Here is an 18971-nt window from a genome sequence, read left to right as displayed (position 1 = left end):
GTTAACTCCAAACGCTTTACAACATGACACAATTCCATTGAAACACATTTCACTAGTCTGCACTAATGAATATGTCCCTGGAGTAGCAAGTTTGTTTACAGCTCATGAGGGTATTGGTAACCGACAAAAAACAAATGCAGTGGTAGAGTAACCTTAATAAACTTGGGCCCTGGTCAAAAGTAATACATTTGATAGAGAATAGGGTGCCATTTTGGACACATCCATGGCTTCATTCTAAGTGGTATGATAGTGTGGATATTGGAGTAGAGCCTATATGTGCATAGATGAAGGAATGAGAGGTAGAATGCCAACTCTGGTTCCTTGGCAGTGTCACATTGCAATGGTTGAAAGATGACTAACGACGATGTAATGATGAGAACAAAGAACTAGGCCAGGAAATGTTTCTGGTCAGGTCACATGGTCTGGAAATGCTCGTCGTCCGTTAGCGTAAATGTCATTGCTGTTCATCATGTTAAGTTTGTACACCGCAAATGAAAATGTTCCTTGAATATTTATACATACTACATATTTTAACATAATTCATATTAATATAATTCATATTAACATGGCTGATTATATACAGTAATAAATTGGTAACTATTCCAACTTTGTGATTTGCATATGCTCTTGTGGAACTCATACACCTCTGTTAGCCTTGTTGACGCTACAAAACTGTCCGTGTTCAACCTAACGTGATGACAATACAAGAGAACAGATGCACAGGAATGACATTTACTCGGGTCAAAAGTTGTGAACTATGTATGGAGTAGGGGGCTATTTGGGCCTAATAGAATAGCACCCTCTTCCCAATTGTTTTTAATCATAAGCTGCCAAAACAGTTAATTAACTCTGCATACCCGGTTTAAATGACAGTAGTTTCATATAAAGTACTAAAATGGTCCATCATGCATATAATGACAAACTAAACTTTGGAACATAAAGGCATTTGTGATTGTATTTACATGTATATACTTGTTTGTAGAGAGCTTTGCTTTGTTTATCCAGAGTGATGATGAGTTTTCCTGGTACCATCTGATTGGATCATGACTGGGTGTGATGTAGGTTCTCTGGTTGGATAATGATTGTGTTAGTTTTTTTTGCGAGATGGTTGGCAGTTGGAGTGTTTCATAGATACCATCTTTACTGTTGAGTTTAAAAAAAGACAAGTTAGAAAAATCTAAGGCTACGTTTAAAACCAATAAATGTAACATAACCAACCTTTTCTACTGCCTTCTCAACCCTCACCCCTAGACTCTGGCTACATTCCAATGTTCTACCCTTCTCCCGAAGTGTGCACTCGTACAATCCCCCTAGTATATTTAAAATAAATGGACGGGGAATATGGTGGTAACTACCTTCAGCCATTCTTGCACCAATCCCATGCTTCCATTGTCCGTTTCAGCCATTTTGACAGGCTCTGTATCACAGCTAATGGACACTTCCTGTCCCTATACAGGAAATAGGGGCATATTCCAATTATCGACTTTCCTTATCTCCTTTCCTTCACTAATACCCCATTTACACAGAGGCAAAAACCCTTATTTTTACATTTTGTTACCTTTGTTTATGTGAAAGGGGTAGGGGGGGGGGGAAACACAGTGAATAAAAACACAGCTCGGGACCTAGTTATGTCAGCTGTTTTTTGTTGTTGTGAGAATGGATCACTGCATTTTCGTGGGTAAATTCATTAGCACTTCTCTTGTTTACCACCTCCCTAAATTGAATCGCAAACAGCCCCCATGGTTTATACCTCCCATTAATATCAGTGGTCACACAGGGAAAGCAACGAGGAAAGGAGACGAGGAAAGGAAGCAATTGGGACGAGCCCCCATTAAGTTGAAAAGGCCGCTCCTGATTGGGCCATTGGGTGGTGTTCTACAGGAAGTTGGTGGTGGTGTTCTTTCCTGTGTCGATGTTAAACTGGTAGGCTCCGTCCGAGGAGTGGAGGACGTCAGAGGCAGGCACGGGGGCGGAGGGCGATGATGCCTAAGGAGTGAAGGTTGAGAGTTGAAAACCATGTATCGATAAAGTAAGCAAGTGTGTATTTGTGGGACGGAGATGGAGAGAGAGCGAGCAAGAAAAATACAGAGAGAGAGAGAGAGAGAGAGAGAGAGAGAGAGAGAGAGAGAGAGAGAGTACTGACCTGGGGGTTGTGGGGGTGGGCGAGGAGGGGATCAGCAGGAGACATGTTCTCCATCTTTATCTCCTCCTTCACTGGCTCACCTGGAGGCATGGCACTGTACATCACTGGAGCATACCCCTGAAACACACACAATTAGTCACACAAATACAGGTCATGTACACACACACTCACACACACACACACAAACTACACACACAAACTACACACTGAGATGAGAAGGATCCAAACCGGAGCAGCGTATGACAGATACAGATGTCAGGTCTTAACTTGACCACTCTTTTGTCGCTAAGAATTTTCCTGCTGCATCAACACATTCGAATGAGCCTCGAGAGGCCCTGAAAAAAGAGCAGTAATCTTTCCTTCCATGAGGGGACAGTCCAGTCATTGGGATCAGGGTTTGCTATCAAAATCATTTTCTCTCTCTCTCACTCAAACGCTAGACCTAGGCCCTGTTACTGCAACATTCAAATGTACAAAATGTATCTGAAATGAAGCCATACACATCAACATCTGTCGTTTTATATAGCCTAATAACACAAGACAGATATTGGTCTCTACTTGGCGACGACATACAAGTGTCAAGTTTCAGGTCAACATTTTTTAATTGTGCCCCGGGGTGGTCTAACGGTTAGGGCTGCTTTCTTCAGTGCGTACATAAATGTCTATGGTGTCGGCTTGGGTTTGATTCCCGGCCCACACTCTGATGGCACAAAGAACTCAATCCCCCCGATTGACTTGATTTATTTACACATCTCAAGGACAGTCAATCGTGATAAGAAATGACCATACCAGACACTTTTGGATAACCTAAATAGGAAACAAATAAAATAATAGCAGTCGGCTACACCAACATTAGTTTTCCGTTCATACAAAAAGTGTGGGGTAAAATGCCAAAGTGGTAAACTATGAAATACTTTATTTTTATCGCACGGAATGCTCATTAAATAGATACATCGCTCTTAGTCTGTTCAAAAATAACTCAATTGTTCCGATTACAATACCAACCAGAGGGCAAACATATCTTGAAAGTCTTTGATTGCAAGCAGGACTAAGGACCACCGATCTTTTAGGGAGCAGTAATGAGGTGACTACTAATGGTTGCAATTGAGATCAGCTGTGCGGGGGGAATTTAGTGCATATTGATGGTATAACAAGACATCAGTTGGTGATAATCTAGTGCCATTGACGGTTGCAATAGGATTATATTCCAATAGGCTACATTCTGTAGACTACCCATTAGCCTATCCATTATCACATAATGAAAGGAGTGATAACTGATAACAGGCTTCTGTGTTTCCCTGGCTGAGTTGATCAGCTGATTTGGGCCATCAGTTGATTGACAGATGTAAGACTACCTACCGTATGTTCGCCCACGTTTTATAGTTAAGCTATGTATAATTTGTCAGTATAGTTCTGGTCTTTGGTGTGGTTTGAAAGCCTGTATTGTGTGGCTTTAATATTTAACTTCGTAAAGCTGTCAAGATGTTTAGGCATTTGAGCCTATCCAAAGATGATTTTGTTGAGCTGAGACACTTTTCTATAATATGTAAATGATTAGACCTATTTGCTTTACTTATTGAAATAAATGCAATTCACTTGTGGGCCTAATGTTGGATCAGGCTGGTCACTATCTCACCCAGCACTGGGCACAAACTCATGAGGTTCAGAGTTGGAGCATGCTGCTTAGACCACTGCACTAGGACAGTTCACTATACTTTCACAGGCACGAAGAATACTATAAATACTGATGAAACATAGGTGCGTAGTTTTCCATTTATTTTGTTGTCTTAAGCCTTTCCCCAACCATAGCCCCAACCATAACCACTCAGAATTAATGTCTCGGCATTCAACACCATAGTACCCTCCAAGCTCATCATCAAGCTCGAGACCCTGGGTCTCGACCCCGCCCTGTGCAACTGGGTACTGGACTTCCTGACGGGCCGCCCCCAGGTGGTGAGGGTAGGCAACAACATCTCCACCCCGCTGATCCTCAACACTGGGGCCCCACAAGGGTGCGTTCTGAGCCCTCTCCTGTACTCCCTGTTCACCCACGACTGCGTGGCCACGCACGCCTCCAACTCAATTATCAAGTTTGCGAACGACACAACAGTGGTTGGCTTGATTACCAACAACGACGAGACGGCCTACAGGGAGGAGGTGAGGGCCCTCACACACAACGTCAACAAAACTAAGGAGATGATTGTGAACTTCAGGAAACAGCAGAGGGAACACCCCACTATCCACATCGATGGAACAGTAGTGGAGAGGGAAGTAAGTTTTATGTTCCTCGGCATACACATCACAGACAAACTGAATTGGTCCACTCACACAGACAGCATCGTGAAGAAGGCGCAGCAGCGCCTCTTCAACCTCAGGAGGCTGAAGAAATTCGGCTTGTCACCAAAAGCACTCACAAACTTCTACAGATGCACAATCGAGAGCATCCTGGCGGGCTGTATCACCGCCTGGTACGGCAACTGCTCCGCCCTCAACCGTAAGGCTCTCCAGAGGGTAGTGAGGTCTGCACAACGCATCACCGGGGGCAAACTACCTGCCCTCCAGGACACCTACACCACCCGATGTTACAGGAAGGCCATGAAGATCATCAAGGACAACAACCACCCAAGCCACTGCCTGTCCACCCCGCCATCATCCAGAAGGCGAGGTCAGTACAGGTGCATCAAAGCTGGGACCGAGAGACTGAAAAACAGCTTCTATCTCAAGGCCATCAGACTGTTAAACAGCCACCACTAACATTGAGTGGCTGCTGCCAACACACTGACACTGACTCAACTCCAGCCACTTTAATAATGGGAATGGATGGGAAATGATGTAAAATATATCACTAGCCACTTTAAACAATGCTACCTAATATAATGTTTACATACCCTACATTATTCATCTCATATGCATACGTATATACTGTACTCTATATCATCTACTGCATCCTTATGTAATACATGTATCACTAGCCACTTTAACTATGCCACTTTGTTTACATACTTATCTCATATGTATATACGGTACTCGATACCATCTACTGTATCTTGCCTATGCTGCTCTGTACCATCAGTCATTCATATATCTTTATGTCCATATTCTTTATCCCCTTACACTGTGTATAAGACAGTAGTTTTGGAATTGTTAGTTAGATTACTTATTGGTTATTACTGCATTGTCGGAACTAGAAGCACAAGCATTTCGCTACACTCGCATTAACATCTGCCAACCATGTGTATGTGACTAATAACATTTTATTTGATTTCAACTGTTAACCTTTCAATTGTTTCTGCTTTAACCTTGTCACCTCGCGGAGTTATTGTGTCAAAATTAGACATTCATCCATATGCAGTGGGCCGGATTCAAACCCATTCCGACTCTGGCATATGTGTGCTATGGTCAGTGGCTGTGACCTCTGGACCACACAGACACTGAGGAAATGTATAATTTATTCTGCCTATTGCTTGCCTTCAACATATAATAAAACAATTAATCTGAAAAAAATATTTTCCCTAACTAAAAATACATCTACCCCCTACAAATATGTAAATGTATTATAATTCACATAAGAATTCACACGAGATGCCATGTAGCCTGTACGTAGCCTACATAAGGTACAATGTTGGTACGGTGTGCATTGCTCACAAACACCGCTTCCAGCTGCCCCCTGGTGGCGATTCTAAATATTTATTCAGATATTCAAAACCTACTGCTGGATTATTTTCCTCCAGCGACGAATGGAGTCAAATTAAGATTTGACATCTGTTGACACAGAGGACAAGGGTGATGGGGAGGACTGGGAAGAGACACTAGACTATGGTTAAGTAGAGTAGATATATACCATTGGAGCCATGGGATACTGATACTGGTTAGGCGGCCCACTCCACTTAGGGGTCAGAAGGAAGGCAGCGTGAGATAGATTGTAGAATAGAGGGAATAGGAGTAGAGACTGAGTAGAGTTTTCAATAATATAACCAAATATGGTAGAATAGGGTAAAGTAGAATAGAACAGAGTAAAGTAGAATATAACAGAGTAGCGTAGAATAGAACAGAGTAGAATAGTAGAATAGAATATAGTAGGGTATAATAGAACAGGGTAGAAAAGATTAGAATAAAGTAGAACATAAGAGTAGAGTAGACTAGTAGAATATAATATAGTAGGGTAGAATAGAACAGGGTAGAGTAGAAAAGATTATAGTAAAGTAGAATATAACACAGTAGAGTGAAATAGAATATAGCACGGTAGAGTAGAATATAACAGAGTAGACTAGAACAGATTAGAGTAGAATAGAACAGAGTAGAGGAGAAGAATATAATAGAAGACCGTATGGTAGAGTAGAGAAACATACCATAGGAGGAGCACCAGGGTTATACTGTGGCTGGTTGGGAGGCGGGCCGTTCCACTGCAGGGGCTGGGCGGGGGGGTACATAGGGTCCTGTGGGTGGTAGCCTGGGTTGAACCCCTGAAACAAAACGCAGCAAAACAACACCGTCTCACACACACACAGAGTTATATTGCTTGTTGATGAAGATTGGCCAATTGAGAGTATTAATCAACTGGGACAGACAGAACCTTATTCCTGGAAGGTTAGTGTGGCGTCACAGCCCCTAACTCAGCCCCAATCCTCCTGTACAGAGAGTGGATGTGTCACAAATAGCACCCTATGGGCCCTGGTCAAAAGTAGCACACTATAAAAGGGAATGAGGTGCTATGAGGCCAGACATTTTCTCCCCAGCTCCTTTGTTTTCAGACCTTACTGTTGTGCTGCTAAGTGATCAAATGAACAGAGAGAGAGATAGAGAAGGCATGAAGGAGAGAGATGAGATATGAATGGATTGACTCACTGGTTGGAATGGGGGTCCAGTCCACTGAGGCTGGCCAGGCATCCCAGGGTTGGGGGGAGAGTAGACCTGGGGGTAACCTCCCTGTACATGGAGGAGCACCACAGTTCCTACAGTTAGACAGAGGTTCTGAAATCTACTTTTATGTAATCATATTCAGGGATGGAATTTAACGATTTGGGGTCCAAATCTGTACCATGCAATGTTTGGCCTATTTACTACTAGCCCAGTCTGAAAAGTACTAGACTCGGGCTAGCTTAATTTCCATCCCAGCTTAGACTATATATACATGACAGTATATCCTCATACACAACCTGAACATACACAGATACTGTACATGGATACCCACAGATAGACATAGGGACTTCTACTCCAATACACGCATGCTACACGCACAGTGCTCATGACATGACTAAGACGGAAATAAGAAAATTATGTACATACGGAAGGCATTATTGCTTGTCGTTCAGATCAGTGACACAGCCGATAACCAACCACACACACACACACACACCACAGTGTAGTTAATTGAGTAATAATAAATGCATCACGTACCATGTTAGGATCTGGGCCTGGGCCATGATAAAATACCTGCAACAATCACAACAAAAACACAATGTATGTTATTATCGACCGTTCATTCACAAAACCTTACTGCGATGTCGCTGTGATCGTACATCAAGGAGTGAGAGGGGAGACATGAGGAACATAAAGGCAACGTGTGGTCCTCTGTTGCTCAGTTGGTAGACCGTGGTGCTTGCAACGGCAGGATAGTGGGTCTGATTCACGACACCCCCCCCCCCATACCTTAAAATGCTTTGGATAAAAGTGTCGGTAACACTTTACTTGACACCCAGTGTCATAACAGTCATAACAGATTACATAACTTGTCATAATATGGTCATAACACTTTCATGACGCATATATTTACACCTGTTCTGACAAGTATTTATTTAAATAATTCCCCCCTGCCAACAAGTTTCCCTTCGTTTGAAAGCTTGTTCCTTAAATAATTTGTTGTTGTTGTTGTACTCAATTCTTTACAGTCGTGTTTTTTTTCAACATATTTTATATAACTAGATAATACACTGTATGACGCTGTCAAAAAAGCATTATGACCATCCTGTGTCACTTTACTTGGACTACGAAAATACACTTTATGACACTGTCCAAGAAGCATTATGACATCATAATCATGATTAACCAGAGAGGCCTATCACGTACATGTCCTTATGTCAATTTGTATTCAGTCAAAAAGAGAATCTTGTCCTGCTCCTGAAATCTGCTACGGCATTCATCCTAGTCATCATTCATGTGTGCGCAAGAACAATGATAATTTAATATGGTCAATTAAAAACAATATATAATAATAATAATATATATATATATCACATAAACATACTGTTGACATGTAGGCTATGGTGTAATGGAATGTTTTGTCTTGTGTGGTAGGTTTTGACACTCTTATGTAGGTGTCATAACCAGCCATAAAATAATGCAGTATATGTCACAACAAGTCTAAATATATGTATCATGACATGCAAACAGTGTTCCATACATGACAGTGTTATGACCATATTATAATGTGTTATGACCCCTTCTCGTCACTTGTTATGACATGGTTATGACCATAAAGTGTGACCAAAGTGGGTACTACATGGCATGTAGTATTGTGTACAGTGCATTCAGAAAGTATTCACAGCCCCTGACCTTTTCCACATTTTGTTGCGTTACAGCCTGAATTTAAGATGGATTACATTGAGATTGTGTGTCACTGGCCTACACGTCAAAATGGTATTATGTTTTCAGGCATTTTTACAAATGAATAAAAAATGTATTAAACCGATTTGTTATGACAAGCCGAAATAAGTTAAAGAGTTCAAATGTGCTTAACAAGTCAAATAATAAATTGCATGGACCCTTTGTGCAATAATTGTGTTTCACATACTTTTTAAATGACTACCTCATCTCTGTACCCCACACCTACAATTATCTGTTAAGGTTCCTCATTCAATCAGTGAATTTCAAACTCATATTCAACCACAAAGACCAGGGAAGTTTTCCAATGCCTCGCAAGGTAGGGCACCTATTGGTAGATGGGTAAAAAAAAACATACGTTGAATGTACGCTGGGGCGGCAGCGTAGCCTAGTGGTTAGAGCGTTGGACAAGTAACCGAAAGGTTGCAAGATCGAATCCCCGAGCTGATAAGGTGCAAAATCTGTTGTTCTGCCCCTGAACAAGGCAGTTAACCCACTGTTCCTAGGTCATCATTGAAAATAAGAATTTGTTCTTTAACTGACTTGCCTAGTTAAATAAAGGTTAAAAAATATATATATAAGGAAAATGTCCCTTTGAGCATGGTGAAATGATTAATTACACTTTGGATGGAGTATAAATACACCCATTTTCTTCAACGGAATGGAGCTAAGCACAGGCAAAATCCTAGAGGAAAACCTGGTTCAGTCTGCTTTCCAACAGACACTGGGAGATGAATTCACCTTTAAGCAGGATAATAACCTAAAACACAATGCCAAATATACACTGGAGATGTTTACAAAGACGACATTGAATGTTCCTTAATGGCAGAGTTACAGTTAACTTGAAAATCTATGGCAAGACTTGGCTGATCTATGGCTGTCTAGCAATGATCAACAACCAACTTGACAGAGCTTGAAGAATTTAAAAAATAATAATATGGTAATATTGTACAATCCAGGTGTGTAAATATCTTAGACTTACCCAGAAAGACTCACAGCTGTAATCACAGCCAAAGGAGATTCTAACATGTACTGCCTCAGGGGTGTGAATACCACAATATGTAAATTAGAGATTTTTGTATTTCATTTTCAATAAATGTGGAAAAATGTCTAAAAACATGTTTTCACTTTGCCATTATGGGGTAATGTGTGTAGATGGGTGAGAGAGAAAATATATATTCAATCCATTTGGAATTCAGGCTGTAACACAACAAAAGTCAAGGGGTATGAATACTTTTTAAAGGGGTATATAACAAGGGTTGTGTCCCAAACGACGCCATATTCCCTATAAAGTGAACTACTTTTGACCAGAGCCCATTGGTGCAGTACTTTTGACCAGAGCCCACTAAATAGGGAATAGGGTACCATCAGCCATGGTCAAATGTAGCGGACTACAGTATATAGTGTAACATTTGGCACTATTCCCTACATAGTGTACTACTTTTGACTAGAGCCCTATGGGGTGCTTGGTCAAAAGTAGTGCACTAAATAGGGAATAGGATGCCATTTGGTATTTCACCAAGCCACCATCAAACTACCCCTTACCGGGCCACCAGGTCCAGGGGACACCCCTCCAGGGATATTGTAGCCGGGAGGAGGGTGCAGAGTCTCGGGGGTCCCCTGGAGGACGGCTGTGGGGTGGGGGGCTTTCTTCTTGAAGATCTTCTTCTGGCAACAGCAGCAGATACCTGCGGGGATCCCCAGCAGGAGGAGAAGGGCCATGAGGGGGTTAGCCGCTTCATAGTCATGGTGGTCTGGAGGGGGAGAGAGAGGGGACAGAGGAGAGAGGAAATGTGAGTAGGAAGGCAGGAGAGGGAGGAGGACAGAGAAAGAGTGCGACAGAATAAGAGAGAGTCGGTGTGAAAGAGACAGGGAGAGAAAGGGGAGAAATCAGGAAAATAAAAATAGAGAAAGAGTTCAGAGAGTCAGTAACTGTAGGTGCCTATGAGGTCTTTCTCAAATAGCCCCAAAAGCATACAACTAAAATACAGACCGTGATAATTTAGCGCAAAGGACACAAAGAGCATGTTTATTAGAAGACTATGCTTAGTACATGCTTGGGGGAGGCAGGTCACCTAGTGGTTAGAGCGTTGGGCCAGTAACCTAACGGTTGCTAGGTCGAATCCCCGAGCTGACAAGCTAAAAATCTGTTGTTCTGAACAAGGCTGTCATTGTAAATAAGAATTTGTTCTTAACTGACTTGCCTAGTTAAATAAAATAAATACAAGTACAGAAACACAGTAGAGACCAGTAGAAGTGAGACTGGTGGCCATTTGAAGTGTGTGTAGGTGCCTTATCAGAAACAACCACTCTGGTTCCAAAAGGCATCTTCAGCTGTCCTCATAGGAGAACCCTTTTTGGTTCCAGTTAGAACTCTTTGGGTTCCGTGTAGAATCCTCTGTGGAAAGGATTTTTACATTGAACCCAAAAGGCTTCTTACCTGCAAACAAAAAAGGTTTTTCAAAGGGTTCTCCTATGGGGACAGCCAAAGAACCGTTTTATGTTCTAGATTTTTTTCTATGAGTATAGGGTTGTAGGGTAGTTTTAAAATAGGTTGGAATTCCATATGTACCTCATGGCATGTTTCTGATGTATGCATGGTTTTCTTACATGACCAGCAAAACATATTGAGATTAAACTGAGCAATACATAAATACTTGACTCTTTATATGCACATTGTTGAAGAAAAGTTTCAAATGAAATCACGCTCATTGGTCCTGCTTCGTAGTATACCCTTCAGGGCCCATAGGGACGCAGACGAAGTGAAAAGTGATGGCAGAGTGAACAAGCATAACAGGAGAATAGGAGTGCTCAGTCAGAATGAATTCAGCTCTTTGCTATCCTTTTTGTATGCAGAGCAGACCTACTATTAAGCAATAAGGCCAGAGGAGGTGTGGTATATGGCCAATATACCATGGCTAAGGGCTGTTCTTATGCACAACGCAATGCGGAGTGTCTAGATACAGCCCTTAGCCGTGGTATATTGGCCTATACCACACCACCTCGTGCATTATTGCTTAATTATACCAGGCATTTCAGCCTATCCTGTTCGGCTCAGTTGGTACAGCATGGCGCTTGACACGTCAGGGTTGTGGGTTTGATTCCCATGGGGGACCAGTACGGAAAAGTATGAATATGTATGTACTCACTACTGTAGGTCGCTCTGGGTAAGAGCGTCTGCTAAATGACTCAAATGTATTCAGGGCTCTAACTACACAGTTCATAACAACAAATAACCCCTGCCCTTTGGCCTATCCCTTCTCTGCAAGTCAACAGATGGAATATTGAAAACATTTGGAGGCCTGCTGGTGGGCAGAAGGAGTGAAGATGGCAATTCTATGGAATTCTGATTCCTGTGAATGGACACAGTAGTTGAGTCAATTCCAGAATGGATTCCTTGTCCCTCTATTTCAGTTTGTATACTCATGGAATGTGTCCCAAATGTAACACAATTACCTATGTAAGCATTACATTTGACCAGCAGTGCACTTAATAGGGAATAGGGTGCCATTTGGGACACACTTTGCAGTCTGAGTGGTGAAGACCATTGACGGGGTAATAAGATACTTGGACAGCCACTTAAAGCCAGCCAGTGTCTGTGGAGACCAAATGGCCCCCTTTTGCATATTTAGTGCACTCCTTTTGATCAGGGCCCATAGGGCTCTTTAGAGGAAATAGGGTGCCATTTGGGACATATCCAGCATATATGCAGACCATAATTCATTCAGAACTATCCATAATCATGGTAGCATCCACATTAATGTAGAAGTTTCATCATTGTATCATTTCAAATGCAAAGTGCTGGAATACAGAGCCAGAACAACAGAAAATGTGTCACTATCACAATACTTTTGGATCTCACTGTAAATAGCACAATTTATATTCTAGAATAAAATCCCTTCTATGTCTATGATGAGAACCATATATACACACACCCTACTGTTGCTGCTCCCAGGCAGGGTTGAGGTTAGGTATGTGGGGCTAGGCCATTTGGGAAACAGCCAGCATATATGCAGACCAAAGTTTGGAGCAACTAACAATGCATGGTGACACAGCAAAAACACACACACACACACACACACACACACACACACACACACACACACACACACCTGTGAGTTCCATCCTGATGATGGAGACCACCCTGTCTCTCCTGTCCCTCAGCGTGTAGTAACCCACGTCCGTGGTGTTGACGTTCTCGATGGTGATCTTGGTGGAGTAGGTCTTGATCCGGTTCCAGTAGTCCGGGTGGTCCTGGGCGACCACGGCCCCATCATGCACCAGGGTGACATTGGCGTCGGCGCCAGAGAAGGAGAGTTGGGCGTCGGCTAGGTCAATGCCCTCCAATGAGATGTAGAGGTCCTCGCCCGCCACGCACTTCGGGTACTCATGCCTGGCTGGTGGGGCGAGAAAGGGTGTGAGAATGTGTTACGGGTGAGAGAGTAGTTGGAAACAGAGATGGGGCAGGCACATGAAGGGGTGAGAGAAAGTAAGGAGGGAAATTAGCATTAGAGGAAGAGAGTGAAAGAAAGAGAGGGGTAGTACATGAGAGACGAGAGAGGGGGGTGGGTGAGAGAGAGTAGGTGGAAAGAGAGAGAGAGAGAGAGGGGTGGGTGAGAGAGAGTAGGTGGAAAGAGAGAGAAAGAGTGAAGGAGCATGCAAGAGTGAGAGCGAGAGAACGGGAGAGACAAAAAGGCAAGAAGGATCTGTACACGAACTGACAACAACAAAGGACAATATTTCAATAACATGCAAAACAAAACTCCCCACCACCCCCTCCTGCACTCACTGTTCACGGCCACTTTGAGTGAGGAGATCTCCTTGTTCCAGTGGTCTCTCTGGACGTAGGTTCCCTGGTCCTCGTACGTCACCTTCAGAGGGCAAAGATCAAATCTAAGTGCATTTAAAATTGCTTCACAATAAAAACAATACAATTAAATTAAAGAGATAGATAGAGGATGGTAATCACATTAGCGGAGGTGGTGTAAATGTATTACTAATGGTCAAAATCAAGTGGACCTTTTTGTTAAGAGGCGGACAAGAAGAAGAGTCAGTCAGTCACCTTGTCCAGATACCAGCGCCTGTCAGTCCCTGTCCCAGACACCCGTCCCTTGTTGGTCCGGGCACCATGGTCCCAGTACAGGTAGGTCTTCGCAGGCTCTGCAGCAGGGGTGAACTCCAGCTTTGAAGAGCTCTTCGGGAGGTAGATCTTCAGCTGACGCCCGTGGGACAGACGCTCGTGCAGGTCGTGCATCGCATAGCCATCTGAGAGACCGAGAGAGATGGTGGGGAGATAGGGAGGCAGAGAGAGATGGTGGGGAGATAGGGAGGCAGAGAGAGATGGTGGGGAGATAGGGAGGCAGAGAGAGATGGTGGGGAGATAGGGAGGCAGAGAGAGATGGTGGGGAGACAGGGAGGCAGAGAGAGATGGTGGGGAGACAGGGAGGCAGAGAGAGATGGTGGGGAGATAGGGAGGCAGAGAGAGATGGTGGGGAGATAGGGAGGCAGAGAGAGATGGTGGGGAGATAGGGAGGCAGAGAGAGATGGTGGGGAGATAGGGAGGCAGAGAGAGATGGTAGGGAGGCAGAGAGAGATGGTAGGGAGGCAGAGAGAGATGGTAGGGAGGCAGAGAGAGATGGTAGGGAGGCAGAGAGAGATGGTGGGGAGACAGGGAGGCAGAGAGAGATGGTGGGGAGATAGGGAGGCAGAGAGAGATGGTGGGGAGATAGGGAGGCAGAGAGAGATGGTGGGGAGATAGGGAGGCAGAGAGAGATGGTGGGGAGATAGGGAGGAAGAGAGAGATGGTGGGGAGACAGGGAGGCAGAGAGAGATGGTGGGGAGACAGGGAGGAAGAGAGAGATGGTGGGGAGACAGGGAGGAAGAGAGAGATGGTGGGGAGACAGGGAGGCAGAGAGAGATGGTGGGGAGACAGGGAGGCAGAGAGAGATGGTGGGGAGATAGGGAGGAAGAGAGAGATGGTGGGGAGATAGGGAGGCAGAGAGAGATGGTAGGGAGGCAGAGAGAGATGGTGGGGAGACAGGGAGGCAGAGAGATGGTGGGGAGATAGGGAGGCAGAGAGAGATGGTGGGGAGATAGGGAGGCAGAGAGAGATGGTGGGGAGATAGGGAGGCAGAGAGAGATGGTGGGGAGATAGGGAGGCAGAGAGAGATGGTGGGGAGATAGGGAGGCAGAGAGAGATGGTGGGGAGATAGGGAGGCAGAGAGAGATGGTGGGGAGGCAGAGAGAGATGGTGGGGAGGCAGAGAGAGATGGTGGGGAGACAGGGAGGCAGAGAGAGAGATGGTGGGGAGATAGGGAGGCAGAGAGAGATGGTGGGGAGATAGGGAGGCAGAGAGAGATGGTGGGGAGACAGGGGCAGGCAGAGAGAGATGGTGGGGAGATAGGGAGGCAGAGAGAGATGGTGGGGATAGGGAGAAGAGAGAGATGGTGGGGAGATAGGAGGAAGAGAGAGATGATAGGGAGGCAGAGAGAGATGGTGGGGAGACAGGGAGGCAGAGAGAGATGGTGGGGAGACAGGGAGGCAGAGAGAGATGGTGGGGAGACAGGGAGGCAGAGAGAGATGGTGGGGAGATAGGAGGCAGAGAGAGAGATGGTGGGGAGATAGGGAGGCAGAGAGAGAGATGGTGGGGAGATAGGGAGGAAGAGAGAGATGATAGGGAGGCAGAGAGAGATGGTGGGGAGATAGGGAGGCAGAGAGAGATGGTGGGGAGATAGGGAGGAAGAGAGAGATGGTGGGGAGATAGGGAGGCAGAGAGAGATGGTGGGGAGATGGAGTGAGAAAGACAGGATTAAAACACTGTAAATTGAAACCCTTTTAATGATGTATTTTCTCTACAGCTGTTTCCAATATGGACCCTGGATAAAAGTAGTGCATTATACAGACCCTATGAGCCCTATGCTGCTGACTAATACCGAATGTGAGGTGAAAGTTAACAGGTACAATAATGGTGTAGGTTAGGCCTTGTTGTACACAGTAGTTTACCTTTTAACATTGCAGCCTATTCATCTTGAAATGTCAACAGACCTCCTATGTACCATACCCCCTCGGGCTTTATTGCTTAAGGAATTTGTTCATTGACGTTTTTTCTGGATGACATTTCATTGGAATGTAAAAGAGCTAATACAGTAAGCTAAAACTTCCACATATGTCTTTAGGTTTGAAACTTGAACCACATTTTGTACTTAATAAAACAATTAAATTATGGAAAATAAATTACTCACTCACACCGAGAGTTCCCAACAGGATCCACAGACTCCACATCATCTGCGTGGGAAATAGAGATTTTTTGTGAACAAATTACCAGAAATATAATGAATTATAGTGTGAACGGGTCGTTGTGGGGGGTATAACACAGACAGATGATGAATCAATAAAGAACGACCAAATGAAGAAATCAGTGAAAAGAACATGCTCTGGGGTTGTTTGCTGCCTCTGGTACTGGGGACCTTGAACGTGTGCAACATACAGCCCTTAGCCGTGGTATATTGGCAATATACTACAAACCTCCCGAGGTGACTTATTGCTATTATGAACTGGTTATAAATGTAATTAAAAGAGTCAATCAGCATTCAGGGCTCGAACTACCCAGTTAATAATATATTTTATAAACAACTTTATAAATTGGGTTGTTCGAGCCCTGAATGCTTTTGGCTGACAGCCGTGGTGCATCAGACCGTAAACCAAGGGTATGACAAAACATGTGTTTTTTTGCTCTAATTATGTTGGCAACCAGTTTATAATAGTAACAAGGCACCTCGGGGGTTTGTGGTATATGGCCAATCAGTATACCACAGCTACGTTATCATGAATTCAGCAGATCATCAGGTGTTTTGGACTCCAATGTTCAACACAGTGTCCGAAAACTGGGTCTCCATTGAACGTTGTGGGTCCAGCAGGACAATGACCCCAAACACATGACAAAAAAGAGCAACCAGGAATGGTACAAGATGAAACACTGGACTGTTCTGGAGAGGCCAGCGTCTAGTTCAGATCTGAATCACATTCAAAACCTATTGCAAGATCTGAAAACAGCAGTAGGTGGAGGGCAAACATGCTGGACCCTCAAACATGGATGAATTCAAGCAGTTTGCTGCTTAACAGTGGGCCAAATTACGAGTAGAAAGGTGAAGCAAGCTCATCAATGGCAACAATAAGCGTGCTCCAGGTGGCAATCATTTTGTCCATGTCATTTGACTTTATTTTCTAAATTAAAACGTACGTTTACAAAATAGTATACAGTAGTATATAGTGCAGTGCACTACATTTGACCAGGGCCCATAGGTCCAGGAGTTCGGCTACCAGGTTAACGTTGGCCAGTCAAACAACTACCTCCCATCCACTGTCTCACACCAGAATTTACTACCATTCGGGGTATTGTAATGTGTTGGTATGGTGGTCCTTTCTCTCACACAACCACCTTGCGCGCACGCGATCCGCATCCTTTTGAATTTGGAGCGCATCCGTCAAGTCAAGGGCGGTGTGGGGTCGTGCGCGTTTCATAAATGTGTGGGCCACAACAATCGTTTAATAATTGTCACACAAGGCCCGCAATTCAATTTTAAATGCAATTGAGATTTGTTATTTAACTAGGCAAGTCAGTTAAGAACAAATTCTGATTTACAATGATGGCCGAGGAACAGTGGGTTAACTGACTTGTTAACTGCCATAAAGACAGATTTTTACCTTGTCAGCTCGGGATTTCGATCCAGCAACCTTTCGGTTACTGGCCCAACGCTCTAACCACTACCTGCCGCACCGATTAGAGATAATGATTCGAGATAATGAAACAAACATAATTTCCATGTTTACATAAAATTCTACAATAGGCTAACAGGGCCACAACAGCCATGCAATTTATAACGTTATATATATATATATATATTTTTTACAATTATTCCTATGCATTCATTTTGTATTATTATTGTAAAGCCATACATACAGCTATTCTTTGGCATCTCTCACGCCTGATAAGCCTATAGGAAACATTGGGCTTCAACCTGTTGAGGATCCACAGAATATCAGGCTACAGTGAGGAGCCTAACCGCTATCTCTCCAGAGAGCTAGCGGTTCACGTGGGGCCGTAAAATCTACGGAGGGTGCCGCGCCTTTCATTTGGGAAGGGGAGAACGACGACAATAACTCTCGGGAAAAAACCAATAACAAACAAAAAAAACAAGGATGAACCATATCGAGACGATTTATATAAAATAAGAATATCTACTATGTGATCTTTTCAGTAATGAAAAGCTAAACATGATGTTAGGGGTAGATAGAATACGATTAAATCGCTGGGTGACTCGGTGCAACGGGTAGAAAGCAATCCCAACACAAAACAATATGCACACGCATACGGTATATAAACGCACACACCCACAACCATCTCTCTCCTCTCCTTGCTCGACAGAACACCCACAACCACCTCTCTCCTCTCCTTGCTAGGCAGAGGCTCGCACGCAAGCGCCCAGACCACAAATCACCATGCGACAAAAATAACAAACATCACTAACCGAGGCAATGCAACAAAAAAAATGATCAAAGGAGGAGAGTTTATTGTTTGGCTGTGTTGCAGAAAAAAATAGACCAAATAAAACTAAAAGCCGCTACTGCTGCATGGAGAAAGCAGACAGCTGCAATGAAAAACCCAATTATGAGCCATGAACAAGGCCATTGCACAAACATTCTTATTGTGCATGCAGACGATATGTAGTAGGCCTATAGGCTACATACCTTGATAGGAAAGAATCTAGTTGATTATTTCCCTGTTTTTCTCCTCGTAACAATGTATCTATGACGGGAGAGCGTCACGCGGTGACTCGATAGGCAGCGGATAGTAAGTAGTAGGCCAAGTGTACGATTGATGCCGGAGCTCTGATGCTGCGAAGCGGTTTTCAAAGCACTTCTCATCCGTTCAACGAAACTATAAACCCTAGATGACAATCCACTGTTTTGAAGCGACTGCGCTGCCAGTAGGTTATATAGTGGGGTAGTAACTGGTCTAGGCAGTATTATATATTACTGTTTTTTAAAACCACACCGCTGCACATTGGTGTTAAATTAATTTGTCCCTGGCTGCATTTAGACAAGCAGCTCAATTCTGATATTTTATTCCGTGAATGGACTCGTAAATGGATTTACTATACTTGAAAATCGTATTGAATGTATTCAAATGTCAAATTACAAGTTTGCCGCCGTTGTTAATCCGTTGTTA

At 43.8% G+C, this 18971-nt stretch overlaps 1 protein-coding gene across 1 annotated transcript; it reads right to left on the bottom strand.

Annotated features, from left to right (window-relative positions):
* Positions 1–1875: 1875 nt before the first annotated feature.
* Positions 1876–18738, bottom strand: LOC118357454 (protein tfg-1-like). Its single transcript, XM_035734556.2, has 12 exons — positions 18491–18738; positions 15985–16027; positions 13806–14008; positions 13533–13614; positions 12856–13140; positions 10289–10497; positions 7541–7576; positions 6989–7069; positions 6493–6606; positions 5985–6029; positions 2144–2260; positions 1876–1986 (listed from the first exon to the last, which is right to left on the bottom strand). The coding sequence occupies exons 2-12, from the start codon at positions 16025–16027 to the stop codon at positions 1876–1878; spliced, it is 1326 nt and encodes a 441-aa protein (XP_035590449.2). The 5' UTR covers positions 18491–18738.
* Positions 18739–18971: the final 233 nt, after the last annotated feature.

This window comes from Oncorhynchus keta, chromosome 24, assembly GCF_023373465.1.
Source record: "Oncorhynchus keta strain PuntledgeMale-10-30-2019 chromosome 24, Oket_V2, whole genome shotgun sequence".
NCBI classification, from domain to species: domain Eukaryota; kingdom Metazoa; phylum Chordata; class Actinopteri; order Salmoniformes; family Salmonidae; genus Oncorhynchus; species Oncorhynchus keta.
Note: the sequence above shows the minus strand (reverse complement) of the source record. Positions and strands in the feature narration are given on the sequence as shown.

What these genes read in the sequence shown, in the direction of transcription:
- LOC118357454 (XM_035734556.2), bottom strand. Translation starts at nt 16,027, where the DNA reads ATGATGTGGAGTCTGTGGATCCTGTTGGGAACTCTCGGTGTGA. An exon ending in CCCCTGGACCTGGTGGCCCG is followed by an intron (nt 7,577 to 10,288) that starts GTAAGGGGTAGT and finishes TGATTGTTGCAG; the next exon opens with GTATTTTATCATGGCCCAGG. An exon ending in AGTATCCCATGGCTCCAATG is followed by an intron (nt 2,261 to 5,984) that starts GTATATATCTAC and finishes TGTGTGTTTCAG; the next exon opens with GGGTATGCTCCAGTGATGTA.